The sequence below is a fragment of the Halichoeres trimaculatus genome, unplaced genomic scaffold (genome assembly GCF_033239565.1).
Source record: "Halichoeres trimaculatus isolate MK-OKI-2021-1 unplaced genomic scaffold, fHalTri1.1 fHalTri1_scaffold_10, whole genome shotgun sequence".
Taxonomy (NCBI): Eukaryota; Metazoa; Chordata; class Actinopteri; order Labriformes; family Labridae; genus Halichoeres; species Halichoeres trimaculatus.
The window spans coordinates 34,516,567-34,536,850 of NW_027437187.1; the positions used below are offsets into that span (position 1 = coordinate 34,516,567).

The window sequence follows — 20,284 nt, forward strand, 5'->3', positions numbered from 1 at the left end:
GAACTGAACCAGAAGGAAAAGATTATTTGGTGTTTTGTGGAAGAAGTGACATCTGGGAATTTGGAGCAAGATTTGGATAAAATATGAGGCAAATCAACAAATAGTCAAGCCGAGAGCAGCGAGGCTTTAAGTAATTTGCAAAAACCAGCCCCTACTTTGCATGACCTAAACATGTTCAAAGGCATATATGTGTTGTCTTTTTATGATGCTTCACTCCCGCACTTCTCCACCAAGAGAGAGTTATGCACAGAGACTGTGGAGGTTATCTCTTCTCCTTCAGACTGGTGTAAGTGGAGGTTTTGTCTGCGGTTTGGGTCAGTGGTCCGCTGGTTGATTGATCCCTCAGAGCCGTCTTCAGGGTTTGTATTGATTTGTATTGACTGATAATGAGAGGGTGATACTTTAAAATGTCGAAGCTTTCACACAGAGTTGATGTTTCTGAGAGTGTATTTGAATAAAATGAAGTATTATCTGAAGGAGAAGTTATCGCTCCAGGAGCCCTTGGTACTTCCTCCTCTCTGTCTTCCTCTCTGTGTGATCTGTTTGCTCCATCAGTGTCTCAGCTTCTGTTTGGACAATCTGTGTGTGCAGACAAACCCAAAGTTGTCGCAGAGGCTCTGTGCTTCAGCAGAGACACCTGAGAGTCAGCCGTGTAACTCTCACCTGCACAAACAAACTGTTAAATCTCTGGAGCCTGAGTTAATGCTGTAAACAAACCAGCTGATCCCAAATAATCTTCTCCAGCAGAAAAACATTCTGGCGTCTTCATTTCAGCTGATTTTAACATCATTTCATGTTGGATCGTTTTTGATGGAGAGAAAATGAGATGCTGAGGCTCAGTTTGATGTCACGTTAAATAAAACACATCCTCTTTAACGCAGCTTCACTCAGAGCGAGGAAATTTAAGATTTTGCAAATTTCCAAAATGTTTAAATCTCTGCAATTTGGCAAGTTATTTAAATTCCATTTTTTGAAAAATTTTGCAAATTTCTTATAAAGTTTTAGAAATTTTAGCAAAGTTTTGGTTATACATTTTTACAATATTTTCCCTAATATATGAAATTTTGAAAACATTTTTTTATTTTTTTTTTGCAATTTTTTTAAGGTTTCATAATTACAAACATTTTTACAAATTTTTGAAATATCTTTTTCAATTTTTTTTAAAATTTTTTGGAAGTTTCATATTAATAGATATTTCACAAAGTATTAAAATTTCAAATTTTTGCAACTAATTAAAATTTCTTAGATTTGGCATATTTTTTTCAATCAATTTTTATGTTTTTTTGCAATTGCATGAAATTTTGGCAAATTTTTAGAATTTTAATTCTTGTCAAATTTTTAAAGTTTCATATTTATGAATATTTTGCAAAGATTCAAAGATTCTAATTTTTGCAACTAATTAAGATTTTATAAACATGGCAAATTCTTGAAAATACAATTTTAAGTTTTCTTTGCAAATGAATGACATTTTAACAAATTTTTGAAATTCCATTTTTATCAAATTTTTTAAGTTTCATATTTTTAAAACTTTGCATGTTTTAGAAATTTTCTAATTTTTGCAACTAATCAAAATTTCAAAATGTTTTAATTTTTTTAAGTTCATACATTTTTTTGCTCCTGAATGACACTAATCCTGTTGAGCCGAGGCAAAATGACTACTATAAAGGTAAAGGTTGTAGACCTCTGATCATGAAGGATGCAGGACCTCACTAAGGAGACATTAATGACCTGGACGGGTCATTTCAGTGTTGAGAGGAGGGAGAGGGTAGAATAATGAACCACTGCCTCTGCAGATGAGCTTTTCTCAGATTCTTTTGATCGTTCCTGCAACAAAACACAATAAAATCTGGTGCAAGGAGCATCTGAGATAACAGTTTTGCTCAGCAGGGTCTTCTGCCTTTAAATAAAGAAAAGTAAAAGTCTTTTCACCTTCAAAATCCAGGTCTGAGCACCTCTCTATGATACCTGCACGTTTTTAATAACACGAGCCTCAAAATGTCTTTGAAAAAAAGCTCTTTTCTACACTGCAGCAGATGATTTCATGTCTGTGAGTTGAAATAAACCACCAGAGCAACTCCACATCCATTTGGCTTTTTATTCTTTTTACTCTGAAATTTGGTAAAATATGAACCTTCATCAAAAATTAATTACAAACTCTCTCAGAAAGACAAACACACACTCCAGGGATGCAGGAGAAATTAGTTTCTGAGCACATCGGGTGAATCAGAAGTCTTTGAATCACTCTCAGGCCACATTTCAGAGTTTTTATCTTTTTTTTTTTCTCTGAATGTGTTTTTGTGTTTCCAGAGCTGCTGGAATATCGACATGTTTGTCTTAAAACTCAAAAACTCAACAATGAATCAGTGAAGTAGAAGTAGAAGTGTGTGAGTTAGAAAGAGGATCTGAACAGAGATCACATAAAAAAGAAAAGAGCGCAGTGTGCACGCTCGTGTGTGTGTGTGTGTGTGTGTGTGTGTGTGTCAGCACAGCTGTCCTTCAGCTGCATTAGTCGTGTTCATGGATCAGCGCGTCTCCCCTGACAGACCGTTACAAAACATCTCAGCAGGGAGGCGACCTTGATGGGCCTGCAGCGTGTAGCTACATGTGTGAGTGTGTGTGTTAATGTGTGTGTTAATGCGTCTAAAAGCATTAAATATGCTAAGCGTGTGGGTAATTCTCTGTGTGTGTGTGCGTCAGGTGAAGGAGCGTGTGTGCAGAGGCTACAGCCCCTACATGATGGTCTGTCTGCTCTAATGGCTGCCAGTGTAACGGGCCGATCCGCAGCTCGTACAGGATTTACAACACCGTGTTCATCAGAACATGAATGATATGAATATATTGTCACTTAAAAAATCAACAGTTTGAGCAAAATAACAGAAAATATATTGTTGTGTCATCAGGTTAAGAACTTATTGAGCCAAAAAGGCAAATAAATAAAAATGTGTCCTCAATCTTTTCACCTGCAGGTCAAACAGTTCGCCCTCTATGCCCTACCACTATCTGTAGCAGCTAATGCTAATGCTAATGGTAGTTTAATGAACTCCTCGTGGTTTTCAAACAATGTGACAATTTAATAAAAAGACTAAACGAGTCCTAAAAGACAAATCATGCATTTCACAACATATAAAGGAGTGTATGTGGGATTTTGTAGCTCCTCACCTCGCTGTTGAGTTCTCCGGCAAATTCTTCAGAATCCTGCTAATTTGGCGTAAAATAAAAATTACATTTTTGAAAAATTCTGTTAATTTTTGACAATTTTTACTAATTTTTGAAATTTTTACTAATTTTTTAACTTTAAACAAATTCTTAAAATTCAGCAAATTTTTGAGATTACAATTTTTAAAATTTGATATATATTTCAAAATGATGAAACCTTGGCAAATTTTTTTGATACTCAATTTATTTTTTATTTTTTGCAAATTTTTGAAATTTCATTTTTTTAAATGTAGCAAATTTTTACAATTTCAAATTTTGAAAAACTTTGGGACTTATTTTGATTTTGTAAATTTTTCAGATTTATGAATTTTTTTTACATATGTTTTGAATTTAAAAAATATATATTTGTAAATTTATTTAAAATGAGAAAAAAATAAAATCAAATCACATGTACAATTTTATTAAAAAAATCTAAAAACTTCTTGTTTGGATAATTATTCACTAGAACAGTCGTCGATGAGCCCAACATGTTCGCGCTTTAAGTGCTGGATCATTGCAGTCGTGCTGCCGTTCAATTTGAGGTCATTTTTGTTAGTTAACACGCTGTGTGCTTTTATTCATATGTGTCATCACTGTGTCTTCATTCAGTGTTTTTACAGGATATACAACTAAAAAAAATCTCTATTTTTCTCTCTGGTGTTTTAGAAAACCTGTATTTCAGCCTCTGTCTGAAACACTTCCTTTTAGCTGCTGTCTCTTTAAGGCGAGGCAGTTCAAAGTGCTTCAAACCAGCAAAACACATTACAAGAAAACAACCAAAAAGCAGATAAAATATAAAAAATACAGTAAAACAAAATAAAATTTGCAAAAAAAAAAAAAAAAGAAGGATTAAACAGATTTCAAGATATAAGCATAAAAGTTGGAGTGCTACTGCTTCACAAACCCTCTTCACTCTGATTGGCCAAGCCTGTTGGAGGTGGGGCCAGACCTTGGTGTTTGAGGCCCAGCTGCACATGCTCAGTCTGAACATCCAGCGTTGTTATTTTATGTACATGTTTACATCATGTGGAAGCTGATTTATGTTGAAAGGCGTCTAACTCTGTGAAATGAGAAGCCTGATCTCTTCTTTTCATCCAGCTCCACACGCAGACGTCAGGCGACTGTGAGTGTCTGTTTTTAGCGCCATAGTAGATCTTTGACGTCATATCAAGTTGTCTCTTCTTTTACAGAAGCAACCCCCCCCTTCCTGCTGCACCCTGGCGTATATAAATACGTATGTGACTATTTTAGTTGGGGCTGCTGTCGTACGCAGAGAGCTGAAGCCCTGACCCACTTCTGCTGGAGCCTCCGCTGCGCCGGCTTTGAAACGTGGGCTGTAGTATCTCATAAAAGGCGTCTTTTATCAGTCGTTGAACACCTTCCTGGGGATTTCTGCTCATATTCTGAGATAAAGCGGTGCTTTACGATCACATTCAAGAGCAGAAATATGACAGCTTGTCTGTTTTAATAAAGGTAAAACACGCTCTGAGGTGGAAACAAAGACGGCGAGTGGCGTTTGAGGAAAATGAGACAGTTTCGCTCTCATTTAGAAATAACTTTGTGTTTGAATATTAAGCAAAAGAAGGCAGCACTAACTTTCAGAGAGGATCCATTACCTTGTTTTTGCTTTTTGTAAATTTTTCCTCTGCTTTTGAGGATTTGTTCTGTTGCTGTGTCGTTCCCCGTCTCTTGTTTCAGGTGTTTGTGATGCTGTTGGATTTCTCATCTGTGAGTGATGAGCCGCTGTGATGAGCTAAAACGTTTCTGTGTCTGTGTGCAGAGTGTGTGAAGCTGCTGCTGTCTTCAGGATCGCCTGCTGATGCTTCTGATGAAAATGGATTCACACCTTTACACTCTGCTGCCGCCCACGGCCACAGCAGGTACGTCTGAAATCCTTCTTCTTATCCTGCGAAGCTCGAATACTTAAAAGAACCACACGCTCTGCTTTTTCTGATTTTACTCACGAATGGCAAAGTCCAGTGTTGTTGTTAGGGTCTCAAAAGCTTATTCAGCTTAAGATGCTTTTTAAAATGTCTTTCTTCTTCTTTGTTTTGTCCTTGTAAAGCACTGTGGAAAAAAGGAAGGGCAAACACAAGATAAAAACACAGAAATTTAAAGGTCCCATATTCTGCTCCTTTTCTGCAGTTTAATATGGATCATTGATGTCTTCATGAAATGGTAGTAACATGTTTTGGTCCAAAAAGCCAATAAATCAAGCACAGCAGCATTGTTTCCAGGCTCTCATAGCCCCTCTGTTCAGAACGCTCTGATTTAGTGGGCGTGGCCTTCATATGTAAATGAGCCACCACTGATACCGCCCCGCTCTTTCGCGTCACTGAGAGCGGCGCCACGAGCTCCGTGTGCGCAATGTTTAGAAAACAGCAAAGCTCGTTAACTGTAACATTACAGGCTAAAACAACAGGCTAACTGCAGCTAAAGTTAGCATCCTGAAGCTAACACAGAGACAGGGGGGACACTGAGGAAAAGCTCTTCCATCTGCTCCACAGCACACAGCATTTAAAATACTCACATTTCCAGGGTCCCAGGTTTGTTGGAGGATGGTTGGTAATGCGCCTGGATTCAGGACCAGTCTATTCGCTAGCCCTCTGTTGGACTGTCCAAAGTTGGAAAAGCAGTCGGCCGTGAAGTGACTAGTGCACACATGCACAGTTTTACTGTGTGTAGCTGGAACATTTCCTTGATAAATGAACTCTAGACACTTAGTCTGTCTTCTTCTGAGATGGGAAGCTTGTGTATGGAACTATGAGGCTGTTTACAGCCAAAAACAAAGCAGTGATGGCTCTTCAACTTTGGCATTCTCCTCTCTGCTGCTGGGGGTATCTGTGGGGGTATCTCCGGTGGACCAATCAGGTCAGACTTGCTTCTGATTGGTCAAAAAAGGGAATTGCTGATGTCGGCAAATCCCCAAAATCCAAACAGCTTGTTTTAGGTCAGGATTTTACATTCACAAGCTCTACTAAGTACAGGTTTTGTCATTAAATATCACATTTTGTGGGCTGGGAGGAAAGACAAAGACCCACAAATTTCACTTAAAGACTTAATAAAGGGATTTTTGCATAATATGAGACCTTTAAGAGAAAATACCGTAAAACTTCTATGCAGCAAGATCAGTTAAACTGATAAAAAATCTTGAAATAAATGTGCTCTAAGAAGTAGTCCAAGTGTTAAAACCAGAAGAAAATATATATATTTTTTGATAAAAATACTTTGGAAATATACAACAGGAAAGAAAAGAAACTAGTTCATTAATATGGGTAGTCTATTAATCGTCAAAATCCGATGTTTAAGTCAAAATATTGAACTTCCTTTTTGGAATTCAGGATGGTCGTTAGAGACTTTTTTGTAGCTTTAGACATGGTAGTTCTAGCCATAAAATTTCAGGCCTTTAGCTGAGAGTAGCCCGAGGGGCTGCAGCTTTAAGCCACTGGGGGGCGCAATGGAGCATTCATTCATTTTTTGCAGTGACCGAATTTTGTGGCTAGGTTTGAACCTGTTTATCTCAAGCTCAAGGCATGCTTTTTGGGGTTAAAGCGGCAGAAAGAAAGAAAAGTAACAATAATCAAATAGATTTTCATGAGGGCCTTTGCTGCACCTGTGGTTGGCGAGATGGAGCCCTAATAAGATCAATCACTGGCTGATAAAAACAGGATAAAATGAAATGTACCATCAGTCAATAAGTGGTTATTTTTGGAGATAAAACAGAAAACACATTTGTTGTAAGTGGTAGGAAAACTACTCATGTAATGAAGAAATAAAAAGCAAAACCTTTATTATGAAAAAAATACAGAATTATCATGATATGGTTAATAACTGTGTTTGAAAAACTGTTGGATTAATGTGTAAATGACTTTTTTAACCAGTATGGATTCTCCTCAACCTTCTTCTACTCCTGAAAATAATAATTTAGTAACAACTTTTTAAACTTTGTCGTTTTTTTTATATCTTTTAAAGGCTTTTAGGGTCTGAAGGAATTTTCATTACTTGTTCGTACACACAACATTCAAACTGGGCTCAGTGCCAGCAGCAGCACACACCCACAGCCTCCGACCGTGATTACATGCACACACTCTCTAGCCCAGCAACCACCTGTAGCTTTAGTTTCTATGAGGGAGAGAATCGAGAGCAGTGCACCAGACTTAGCATGTTAGCACAAGCTAATCACTGGTATTTGACACATACCTAGTTAGCAGAAAGCTAACTCGTGTGAAAGTTGAGCTAAGCTTTATCTGTTTGGAGTTTTGTTTCACTTTGGTTGTGTTTTTCTCCCTACTTGCTACGTCCGCTATCGTAGCTGCTCTGATTAGCTTCTTCCACTCGCTAATCAACAACACGTCAAGTCACTTGCACACTCGGTGCGCTGTGATTGGCTGATCTGATCACATTTACTCTCTGCCCAGGACTGTCCAGATACAACCGAAACACCAACATGCAGGCTGAGGAGGGGGTTGAGGCAGACACTGACACTAGTTTTAAGGATTTTAGATATCTTTCCCAATTTTGCTTTTAAGTAAAAAGTTTAAATCAGTCACTTTCTGGTTAGAGCAAGACTTTTCTTGCTAAAATAGCATAGCGGATAAAAAACAGAATTCAAAGTTCAAAAGTTTTACGCTGGCGTGTGGATGGTTTGTTGCTTTTTTAAGGACCGAAGAGTTGAACCATGAGGTCAGGAGAATCTACTCCTGAAACTTCACCGTGTCTTCTGTCATAAATCAAGTCTGAGCCTAAAACCAGGGAGAGCCAGGTGACATCTGGTCAGTTAAATATCATTTCAGAGCTTTCATACGACCATTTTTGGGTCCTGACCTCTCTCTTAAAGCCACATTAAGTGTTTCATGTGCTTTCGATCGATGACTCATCGCGGACGAGCACGGCTCTAACCTCTAATGTGTGAAATATGAGCGTGAGCCTGATCCCGGTAACCCCGTTGGGTTCGGAGCTGGAAGCAGAGCCAGCGCGTCTGCTCGGTGCCATCAACAACTAGTCCGGTCTGGTGACTTTGAGGATCACAGGTTGGGATCTGTGGGGCTCTACGGGGCGAGTCGTCACAGCTGCAGCGAGCTCGGTGCAGCTGCTGTCCGTGTTCGCAGCTCGATGTTGTTTTCAGATGATTGGTTGTTTCTCCTCCCCGATCACCTCCAGGACTCCTGTTATTTATGATAAACAAAGACGGCAACATCTGCTGCTGCAACACACACACACACACACACACACACACACACACACACACACACACACACACACACAAACACACACACACACACACACACACACACACACACACACACACACACACACGCACACTCTGAGGCTGCTCACATTCATTGATCCTGATATGAATCCCTAAGCTGGAGTAGCTAGAGAACTACCGTGTGTGAGTGTGTGTGTGTGTGTGTGTGTGTGTGTGTCCATGCTTGCCAAAAACACGATGCCCAGGACCAGCTGGGGAATGTGCGGTGTTGTAATATCTGATCACAGTGTTATTTATAGAGCAGGGATATGCAGAAGGCATGCTCTTACACACGTCTAAACACACACACTCACACACACTGAGGGTCATTTTATGGGGTTAAGTGTTATTTGGTGGTTGTGACTCAGACGGGTTCAGTTTCCCTCAGATGATCTGTGCCGTCTTTATGTTGGCGATGGTCTGACAAATGTCTGAGGAGCAGTTTGAGCTTCATGAACTTCTCTGTCTCAAGTTAAAGAGGAGAAAACAAGATTTTTAGTGTCTGAACCAGGGCTCTGCCACCTTTACTTTCATAGGAGCCATTTTGCCTCAGCTAACCTGGATTAAAGTCATTCCTGAGCCACAAAATTTACTTTATCGTTTAAATTAAGACAATGAGGTGTGTAAAATTCTGAACAGTTAAAATCAAGTGAAAAGTTATTTGAAGAAGTTGTTCTTTTTTTTAAAATTGATGAAATTGAAAATAGGATTTTGTTATTCTTAAAATTTTCAACTAATTTTGCAAGAATATTGACAAAATTTTAAATTTCAAAATTTGCAAAAAAAATGTTTGTTTTTTTCTAAAAAAAGTTGCAAAAATTCCCATAAAAAGTAAATTTGAAAAAATTAAAAAAAATAAATAAATAAATTTTGCAAAAAATTGTATTTTTTCTTTAAAAAATGTAAAAATTTCCATAAACATTAAATTTGCAAAATTGTAGAGAATTTTGAAATTCTGAAATTTGTAAAAACAGGAATTATATTAATTTGCAAAATCTTCAACAATTTAAGAAGCTAAAATATGCATATAATTTTACATTTTCCAGATTTGCAAACATTTCTTTTTTTTGGATTAAAAAAAAACAAAAATTGTAGAAACTTAAAACAACTATTGTTATTAATTTAATTTCCAAATTTCCAACAATTTATTAATCTAAAAAATGCAAAAATGCAAGTATTTTTGATTTTTCAAAAAATTTGAAAACTTTTTTTTTAATTTAACAAATTGGCAAATTTTTTATAAATGTCAAAAAATTTCAAAAGGCCTCAAAATGTGCAAAAACTTAAAAAAATATTATTATTTTTTGGATATTTCAGAAATTTGCGTAAAATTCAAATTATTTTAAAATAATACTTGGATTGATAAAATATATTGATTATATGGGTGAAGTCATCATTTTTTGCTTTTTGCAAATGTCTTTCCACATATCAAGCTTGTATATAAAATGGCATGTTGTCAGTTATATGAATCTATCCACACAGAATTAAAATGTGTATTTTCTTCCAGATTAGTCTTTTTGTAGATGTAGTTATCTTCCCAGGGCTGTAAAACTTGAGGTTAGCCACAGGTGCATGGAAAGTTGGTGGGCTGTTGATGTTGTAGGAGGTGAAGTAGAGCGGTGGCAGGATTTATTGACGGATGGGATGAAGATTTAGTTCAACTAAATGTTAACACAGGATTTTATTTAGTGTCAGTGTCTTTAATCATCAATACCCTCTGTAAGGAAAATAACAATTCTTTATTTCAATACATTTTTATAAACTGCAAAAGAGTCAAAGAGCCGCATGAGGCCTAAGATCTGCAGGTTGACTCTAAAGCTCAACACGGTGAACTCAAGCCCGACCATCAGTGTGGTATCTTAGGGCCCTCTCACACTTACCCCAGCTGCGCTGTCCTCTGAGTCCCCTGCTGGCCCGCTCTTCTCAACCCAACCTGAGTTGCCTCACATTAGCACTTCAACACTTTGCTTTAAATGTTTTCTTTGTCTCTTTCTCCTCCTCCAGCTGTGTGGAGGAGCTGCTTGCTGCAGGAGCCGCCGTGGACTCGATGGCGGCGGGGGGTCAGTCTCCTCTTTTCCTGGCCTGTGAGGCAGGACAGTTTGACGTCGTCCGGGTCCTGCTGAGCGCCGGAGCTGATCGCTCTTGCACCACAACGGTAAAGTTAGTTCACACTCACCCTGTCTCATATAAAGGACTCTACACACCACCTTCTGGTGTTCAGGTGTCTGATTAGTGCTCGCTAATTGATGCTCACGCTTTGTGCGTTTCTATGGTGACTGTAGGGGGCGGTCTGCTGGTTGCCGTGGCAGCATGTGATGAGAGCCTATATTTAGTCCCCTGCTTTGTTCCACATTTAGCCCGACTTCCCCCGCTGGGCCGCAGAGATGCCACAGTCTCTATAGCATACCTGACCCCTGCTGCACCGAGGTATTTTTAGACGGCAGGAGTCACTGGCTGCTGCGTCGGGTCAAACGTAACGATTTAACTCAGAGGAACTGGGTCAGGAGAAAACAGTCAAGGTGCGGTTTGAGAAATTCAAGATTTCTTTTTTAAAATTTTTAGATTATATCTGGAGGATAACTGTTTTCAGTTTGGTTTTTGGAGAAAAAAAAGCAGGATTGTTCATTCTTCTAGTTTTTTTTCTCAAAGATATTTTTTATTAAATTTTCACAAGTTTATAATCAAAGCGTAAAACATTGTCAGTAAATTTATGAGATGTACAATCAGCTCAGGTCGCAAAAAAAAGACAGTCCGTAGAGATAGGAAGAAAAAAAAAAAAAAACACAAAAAACACAAAACAGAGAACTTCTCAAACCCACCCACCCCACCCAACGTTTCCGAGCCAGACTTATTCCACATCCTTCTAGTTTTTAAGAGCAGTTTTAAACCCTGTTTTTTAAAGCTGTGAAATAAAAACCTTTCTTAGATAAATGGTAACCATATTGATGATAAAATAATGATTAGATGTGGCTTTTATTGAAACCACAGGTTTCATCTCTGCACCGTTTGTTTTTGGAGCAGAGGTTTGGAGTCTGTTGTTGGTCGTGATCTTGGAAATCTTGGAAACCTTGCTTCAGTCAACCTTGTTTGTTAGCCTCCTCGCTAACAGCCAGGGCTGGGCTGGGACAATCCCTCAGGCCTGGAAAATATTCTTGTGATTTTTGGAGAGCTGATTTGATTTAAATTGCAATTCTTCAATTTTTCTGATTTTGGGCATTTTTATTTTCAATAATTATTTCGGGCTATTATGCCCTTAAGGGTTAGAAGAGAGGACAGTAAGGGTGGAAGAAGAAAATTGATTCACATAGGTATCTTGATTTTTGTTTTGCAATATTAAAATCAAGATTTTTTTACTTAATATTCTTTTTTTTATTTATCTATTTTTTTAAACCTTCATTTAAGTCTTTGTTTATGAACTGGATTCTAAAAAAAATCTCGCTTTTCTCCAGCAGAGGGTGAAATGTTTCTCTCTGACTCATGTGATATGCCTTTTATGGGGAAATATGGCTCCTTGTTTTGTCTGTAGACATTATCATCATTTAACTTTTTCACATGGTCTGGTGTTAAAAAAGCAAACTAAAAATCACAAAATTCACTCATTTTAAAGAATCGCAATTTAAATCGAATCAGCACCCCAAAAAACGTAATAGAATTGAATCGTAAAGACATTATATTGTCCCAGCCATAGACTGTATATAGAGTGGACAGCGTGGCTCCATCATTTATCATTGTACAGTTTTGAAGCCAAAATACCGCCGTCACAGGCACCACCATTGTAGCAGTTTGCAGCCAGAGTCTGTGCAGCAGAGACTGTGAGGGATTCTGGGAGAATCTGAGTGGAGCTGGGTGACAAAAACGATAATTATTTTTTTTCTTTCGAGAGTCTAATCACTTCTTGGCTCTGCCTCTCAACATATTTTACAATCCCCGAAAAAAACACACAAGAACGTCAGCTGTCAATCATCGTTAAACATTACGTAAAGCCTCGTTTTTAACCTCTCATTACTAATGAAAACGAAACTTTCAGAAAAAAGAGGACTTGAATACAAGACAGCCAAATAATATCTTCAAATCACCACAACAATCAGACGTGAGAAACATTTCTACAAGGTGTAATAATTTTTTAAAGTTTGACCACAGCCCATCTGGAATGACTGGAGAGATGGATTTTCTAACCTATTCTGCAGCCAGCCACCAGGGGGAGCAGTTTTTGTGGAGACCTCACTTAGAGCCGAGCAAGATGACGTTCATTTTTTTACAGTCTATGGTCCCAGCTCCAGTGGATAGAGCAGGAAACAGGGAAAGAGTGGAGAGTAAAAGAGGCCATAGACTGGATTCAAACCTGGGCCACCCAGCAGGGGGCAAACCTCATGGAGCACAACCTAGACCACTGGGCCACTTGTGCTCCAATTTTTGCAATTTTCAGTTTGACTTTTACCACCAGACCGTGTGACAAAGTTGAATGGTAATAATCATCAAGCTTACAGACTATATCATGAGCCATATTTTCCCAAGAAATGAAAAATCACATGTGAGTCAGAGAGAAACATTTTGCCCTCTGCTGGAGAAAAGTGGTAACTTTTTTCCCAATCAATAAACAAAGACTGAAACTTAAACCAGGCTGTAAACGTGTTTCTTCCTGCTGTAAAAATCGGCTTTTTTGAACGGCTGTGGATGTGGTCCTGATACGTTTTGAACGAGCCTCAAGTGGACTCTTTGGGAACTGCAGTTTTTAGCTTCTGCTTTAAGGCTGTGTTATGCTTTCCGCTCAGACGTGATGAACGGAAATGAGACGCATGAGATCCGCTTCTATGCTTTTAACACCCTACATGGCATCCGTTGGTGTCCATTTCCAAACTGCAGGGGGCGATATATCACAAACGAATAGAATGGAAGTTAGTTAGCCTGTGTTTCCAACACATTTACATATCTGTCTCAGAGATTTTTCCTGGTTATTTTTACCAATTACTCTTCTCTGCTCAGAGTAGCAAATTGAATGATCTCAACCTTATTATGATTTTTTTTTAAAAAAAAGAACAATTTTTTGAGGAAGATTGCAGATTTGAATCAAACAGACGTCTTTTTAGGAGAGTTGTATTTGTCGTGCAGTAACAGGGTGATATTTGTTCCCTCTTCTCTCTCTGCAGGATGGCTGCACAGCTCTCCATGCTGCGGTGCGTTCGGGTCACGTGGACACTCTGCGTCTCCTGCTCTGCCACAGGACCCAGGATGGTCCCACAGCTACCCCCCCTGTGAGCCCGGGCCTGCCCGCCGCCCTGCTGAACCGGGCCAACAATGACGGATGGACGGCTGCGCACATGGCTGCTGCTCTGGGCCTCAAGGTGAGAACGAGACGCCAAGAAAGTTGAACGTGTAAAAAAAGCAACAATAACGTAAACGTCCGGCCTGCCAACCCGCCTCGGCGTCTGCGGCCTAATGGGAACGCTGACCTTGCTTTCTGAAACGTCCTGTTCAGTCTGAGCGATTGTTGGAGACGACAAATCGAACCAGACCGAGCGTCTGAGCTGAATATAAACACAGACCAACCACACGCTGATGGATGCTTTAATAACACACAGTGTTCACGCTGTTCACGGTTTGATTCCTCCCAAAGGCAGGACAGGACAAACCCGTACTGATTGTAATTAAAAACTTTCTGCCTCGTCATGTTGCTGTTGTGTGATCTGATGTGTGTGTTTTTGTGTGTTTGTGTGTGTGTAGGAGTGTCTGGAGGTGCTGTGCAGCCACAGTGAGCAGGACATCCAGAGGAGAGATAAGTGTAATCGAACCATTCATGACGTGGCCACTGATGACTGCAAAGATCTGCTGGAAAACCTCCGTGAGTGGCTTCCTGTGTGAGTCTGTCTGTCAGTCTGGGTTCTCCAACCTTAACCCCGCCTCCTAATCCTGGAGCAGCATTACTTCTCTTTGTATATCACTGAAAAATTTTGGGCTAAATTGGTTTGTTACATACCGGACCTCAGTTGTCGCGTATATTGATTTTTAAGTCTTGTAAATTCAGAAGACTGCACTCAACAGATCCCAGATCAGATACAACAACAGTTTTCACTGAGAGTTAGCAGCAGAGCACTGTAAAGTGACGCCTACAGAGGCTAGCTTCTGAATACCGTAACGTTAGCTTAACGTTAGCTTTTCTCAGCTTGGCTGTCTCATCACTCATGTAATGCAGTACATGGTAGTGAAGTCTGTTTGCTGTGAATGTGTTGCCCTATTCTGACATCAGTTTATTACCAGTTTGTAAAAATGTTTTTGCTTTGGAAGAGAAGAAACAGTTGCTCTGTAAAATGGACGTAGTCTACCCAACGTCACCTATCTGTTTCTAAAACAAATTTTTGAAGCAGATCGGCTATCACGGCCATGTTGGAAGTGGCGTCTGTCAGTCATGTGAGCTGAGCTGTACCTCTGATTGGGCAAACTTCTGATCTTAATATCCTCCAAACTGCTGAGTTTGAAAAATACAGTACAGTGCGTGCTGATGGGTGGATGATATTAGCGGCTCAGACACGAGAGGTTTTTTGAACCAGGCTGTAAAAAGGTTAATTTCTGCTTTTTTTGGCTTGGTGTGTATGTGACTTTAGGTACTTCTAGAGCCAGCCTCAAGCGGACACTCGAAAAACAGCAGATTGTAGCGCTTCAGCATTGTCTCCTATTCTTAGACCGGAGGTTGCCGCTTGCCTACAAAGCCTCTATAGGAGATGACGAAGCGGGAATCGAGTGGTGTCTCGTTTTTTTAGAGATGTGTTTTCACTCCTTCCCCTTGGCCCTCAAAACAGAGGGTTAAGGGGAGAGGGTAAGACGAAGAGGAAGGGGAAAGACCGACAGTTAAAATGAAATGCTCTAGATCAGAGGTTCTCAAACTTTTTAGACCATGGACCCCTTTCAGGTTAGACATTTATCCAGGGAACCCTCATTATCGTAACGTTGGTGAGCATAATGTTAAAACTATTTATTGATGTATTTTGCAAAAATGAAATTACGCTACATTTATACTTTCCAAGTAATTCATTTTGTAAACTCTGAGAAAACGCTGACTCTAACACTAAGGGGCCGCTTACATGACAATAGTTTTAGGGTGAAACGCAGAAGTATTGTTGCGTTTCAGCCTCACGTTTACACGGAAACGGTGTTTCAGTCCATCTAAAATGCAAACTTTTGAAAACGCCCTCCAGAGTGGGGTTTTAAAAGTTGCCAACACTGTTGCAGTTATAGCGCCACCTACAGGCCTGGCATGCTTACAACTGCGTTTTCAGTCCCTCTGCGTTTCCGTGTAAATGCAGATTTTATTCACTGCGTTTTAGCGTTTTCAGATGAAACGTCGTGTACAACGGGGCATAAAACTCCAACTTGAGGCAGTGGTGTGCACAGAGGGGGGCGCATTTGTTGAAAAGCACGTGCTGAATCACCCTCATTGGAGCCAAAAGATGTGCAGAAATGCCCTCCTGGTTGGCAAAACACTCTTATCTGCACTTTTGGGTGGTTAAAACATGACATACTGCTCTCTTGAGTGACAAAAATGCATGTTGCATGTACATTTTTTCCTCTTTTTAGCCCTGCTCTTCAAAAAGTCTGTGCACGCCACTGCACCAAGGTGTTTTTGGATTCGAGTTTCTTTTCCTAGTGTGGCAAACTTTGAACTTAAAAATCTCAAGTAAAAAACTAAATTGGGTGAGACTCCTGGAAAAAAAAACTGATTTTATCGCTGCATGTGATCCCAGTTTGTTGATGAGGTCTTCCAATGATTTATTTCACTTTTATAATTGTTTTTAAAAAATCCCACGGACCTGGGACCCCCCTTTGAGAAACACTGCTCTACAGACAAAGCCGGGTCTAGAGTCCAAAGCATGAAGACTTCAAAAGGAGCCGTTGATTGAGGACTTTGAGCGGGATGCATCCTTCTCAAACAGCTTTACGTCATAAAATCCTGATCTGATGAGGAGATTATGACACGTATATAAACATATATCAAACTAAACTAGGATGACTTCCTGAGGACGTCTAAATTTAGACCCAGAGTTCCTGCACAACGAACGTCTTAAATCCAGCAGATTAAAAAACACATCCCTCCAGATACAGACCCCGTCTATCACTCCATGTGGGTCATGAGGGATGATTCAAAGGGATTATCTGTGTATTAACTCTGTGTATACATCATTTTTAGAGGAAGCTCCTCTGTGGACTCCTGTTAAAAGTTTAAAAAGCAGCAGGGAGTATGAGAGGTATTAAGATTTAGGAGTAAACATCGGATGAAAGTGTCGTTTTGTGGAAAATTGCTCATTAAGGAAATGATTCAGAGCACGCTTTGTGCTAAGTGGACTGACTGCGGTTTCTTTGACGGTGTTAGCGTCTGAAGGTAACAGAAGGTTTTATTGTTTCAGTTAATAACCCTGTTTCTCCTCCTCTTCCCTCCTCCAGACTCGTACCGTGTCCTGGTGCGTCTCCAGTCCTCGGCTGGCCCGTCAGTGGGCTCCATGTGTCCCGTGGAGGTCTTGGAGGAGGAGATGAAGGCCGGCTCCAGCGGTCAGGTGGTGCTGGGGAGAGTGACAGTGGACCGGGCGATGAGCTGGTCTCAGTTTGGCTCCAGCATCAGCCACACCTTCACCTCCTACCTCCAGACCGTGTGCGGAGAGTCCCCGACGGGCCGGGGAGAGGCCCAGCGCTCGCTGCTCGGACTCGGTCCTGCTAGCATCGCTTCCATCCTGATTGGTGAGGAGACACGTCTTCATTCTTCATCACCTTTCTTGTCTCGCACTCCCTCATCTGTCTCCTCCCCTCTTTCGGATCTCATCCTGGCATGAGTTCCTCCTCTGTTGTTGCTGCTTCTTCTGTTTCTCTGTTTCAGCTGAGTATGCTGAGTCTTCAACTTAATGAGGGTTAAATCAAAGTTTTAATGATCATTTTGTGGAGGAAATAATCCTTGATTGGTTTAAATTAGAGAATTAAAGAAACCTGGAGTGCGTAGTCTGAAGTGTTAGGGCTTTAAAGGGATGTTGTTTTTCCCAAGTGTGAATATTTACGACTTCTGACGCCTGTGGACAAAAAATGCTCAAGTGTTGATCCCTCAAAAACCTGAGCTTCATTTGGCAGAGGAACAAAAATAAGATTTCACTGGTTTCCTCATGAAGGGTTTGCTTCTTTGGCTTTAATCATGACATTTAATATGTAAAATTATAGAAGGATCAGTTTTATTTCTTTACATGTCAATGGGAAAGGTACCGTCACTTTATTAGAACTGCCTTAATACTTGGTGTCATAGATTCAACAAGGTCCTGGAAACATTCCTCAGAGAGTTTGCTCCATATTGACATGATAGCATCACACAGTTGCTGCAGATTTGTCGTCTGAACATCCATGATGAGAATCTCCCGTTCCACCACATCCCAAAGGTGCTCTATTGGATTGAGATCTGGGGACTGTGGAGGACATTTGAGTACAGGGAACTCATTGTCATGTTGAAGAAAGCAGTCTGAGATGATTCCAGCTTTATGACATGGAGCGTTATCCTGCTGGAAGTAGCCATCAGAAGATGGGTACACTATGCTCATAAAGGGATGGACATGGTCAGCAACAATACTCAGGTAGGCTGTGGACTTCAAACCATGCTCAGTTGGTACTAAGGGGCCCAAAGTGAGCCAAGAAAATCTCCCCCACACCATTACACCAGCAGCAGCAGCCTGAACCGTTGATACAAGGCAGGATGGATCCATGCTTTCATGTTGTTGAGGCCAAATTCTGACCCTACCATCTGAATGTGGAGCAGAAATCCAGACTCATCAGACCAGGCAACGTTTTTCCAATCTTCTATTGTCCAGTTTTGGTGTTGCTGTGTGAATTGTAGCCTCAGTTTCCTGTTCTTAGCTGACAGGAGGGTCACCTGGTGTGGTCTTCTGCTGCTGTAGCCCATCTGCCTCAAGGTTGGACGTGTTGTGTGTTCAGAGATGCTCTTCTGCAGACCTCGGTTGTAACCAGTGGTTATTTGAGTTACTGTTGCCTTTCTATCAGCTCCAACCAGTCTGTCCATTCTCCTCTGACCTCTGGCATCAACAAGGCATTTTGTCCCACAGAACTGCCGCTCACTGGATATTTTCTCTTTTTAAGATTATTTTTTTCCCAAGCTAAGCCTAATAAGATAATATGATTTTTTTTACTAAAACAATAAATAAAAACTTGCTTTGACTTCAGGTTTAAGGGTGATGTGGATGACAACGGGTTATAAATGTTTCTTAAATGTTAATCTATGTCAGGATGAGCTGTTACATGAGACGGTGTTTGTTTGGCTGCAGGTCTGAGCTTCAGACACACACACACACACACACACACACACACACACACACACACACACACACACACACACACACACACACACACACACACACACACACACACACACAAACGATACAGTTTTCTTTTCTCTTGACTTGAATAATTGATCAGTTGGAGCATATGTTTCTTCTGTGTGAGCTTTTTGTCCCTGTGATCAGATGTCATCAGTCTGCAGCTGCCTCTCTGGTTTGGGGTTAGAGCAACGTGTGTGTGCATGCGTTTGCTCTATGTGTGTGTGTGTGTGTGTGTGTGTGTGTTTGGTCTGTGTGTGTGTGTGTTTTAGACTGAGAATAGGAAATCCCTTTCTCTTCCTCAACAGTAAAAACTGGACTTTTGTCTTTGTCCTCCTCTTTCCCCATTACCATGTCTTCTGTGTGTGTGTGTGTGTGTGTGTGTGTGTGTGTGTGTGTGTGTGTGTGTGTGTGTGTGTGTGTGTGTGTGTGTGTGTGTGTGTGTGTGTGATTTTTGGGGGATGAGCAGAGGATGGATGCATAATGGATGAGTTGGGTGGAGCGATGGGGAGAAGATCCCAAATTAGGGGAAAATGTCTGTTTCTGTGTCAAAGGATCAAACTGCAGACACTCTTTGGTGTCTGGCTCTGTGTGTCTGCATGCGTGTGTGTGTGTGTGTGTGTGTGTGTATCTGTGTGTGTCTGCATATTTCAGCTCTGCATGTCTACCCAGTGCATACATTATTACAGGGAAGTATTTCTACGTCACGTTTGGTCAAGAAGCACGAGGAGAACAGAAGATGAAAACATATTTAAGCTGAGTAAACTCAAAAACCATACACCCAGTTGCTGAATTAACTGATATTTAAAGCAGCAATGCTGAAAGGTTTAACGCCAAAACTGCAACGATTAACTCACAGGAAGTCAAGATGCATATTTTTATGCATAAATTCTTAAAAGTTTAATGAGTCAAGATGCCCAAATATGAGGTACGAGCATGCAGTGTTTACAAAAAGTTTGTAGAAAGTTTTGAAAAACTTGAGTGTAATCGTTGAGCCTTGTGAACTTCACCATCTGGAAATTCAGTGATGTTCTTCATTTAAAAATTGCGTTAGACTGAAAATAAACATGATTTTATTGGTTCAACTCAGTGTTTTATATATATACTTATTGATTAATAATCTAACATTTGAATTAAAAAATGTTGCTTATTCTGTAAATATTGAAATGTGATAAATAATGATTAACTAATAACAAGATCTCTGATTTGGTAATATGTTGGATGTCCTAGAAAGAGATGATCTTCAATCAGTTCTTCAAATGTTTTACCTTTTTTTTTTTCCTTTTTCAGGTTTTCAGGAAACTTTCCTGAAAATATCCGTGAAATGTTTGACCAGTGTAACTTTACGTGTTAAAGTTTGGAAATGAAAAAAGTCTACAGTGGCATTGTCTGGAAATACAAATCATGGATTAAAATAAAAACTGTGATGTCCATTTTCAACATTCAAAAGGAAGAGTTGTGTATTTGACCAAGTTTCATTTAAAGACTT

General features: G+C 40.0%; 1 protein-coding gene across 1 annotated transcript in view; it reads left to right on the top strand.

Annotated features, from left to right (window-relative positions):
• The window catches only part of cttnbp2 (cortactin binding protein 2), a 149,836-nt gene that overhangs the window by 105,190 nt on the left and 24,362 nt on the right, over window positions 1-20,284 (top strand). Inside the window, 5 exon segments of the mRNA XM_074677114.1 lie at window positions 4,976-5,075; window positions 10,448-10,598; window positions 13,591-13,785; window positions 14,165-14,282; window positions 16,877-17,167. Of these exon segments, the coding sequence (XP_074533215.1) occupies window positions 4,976-5,075; window positions 10,448-10,598; window positions 13,591-13,785; window positions 14,165-14,282; window positions 16,877-17,167 (855 nt within the window).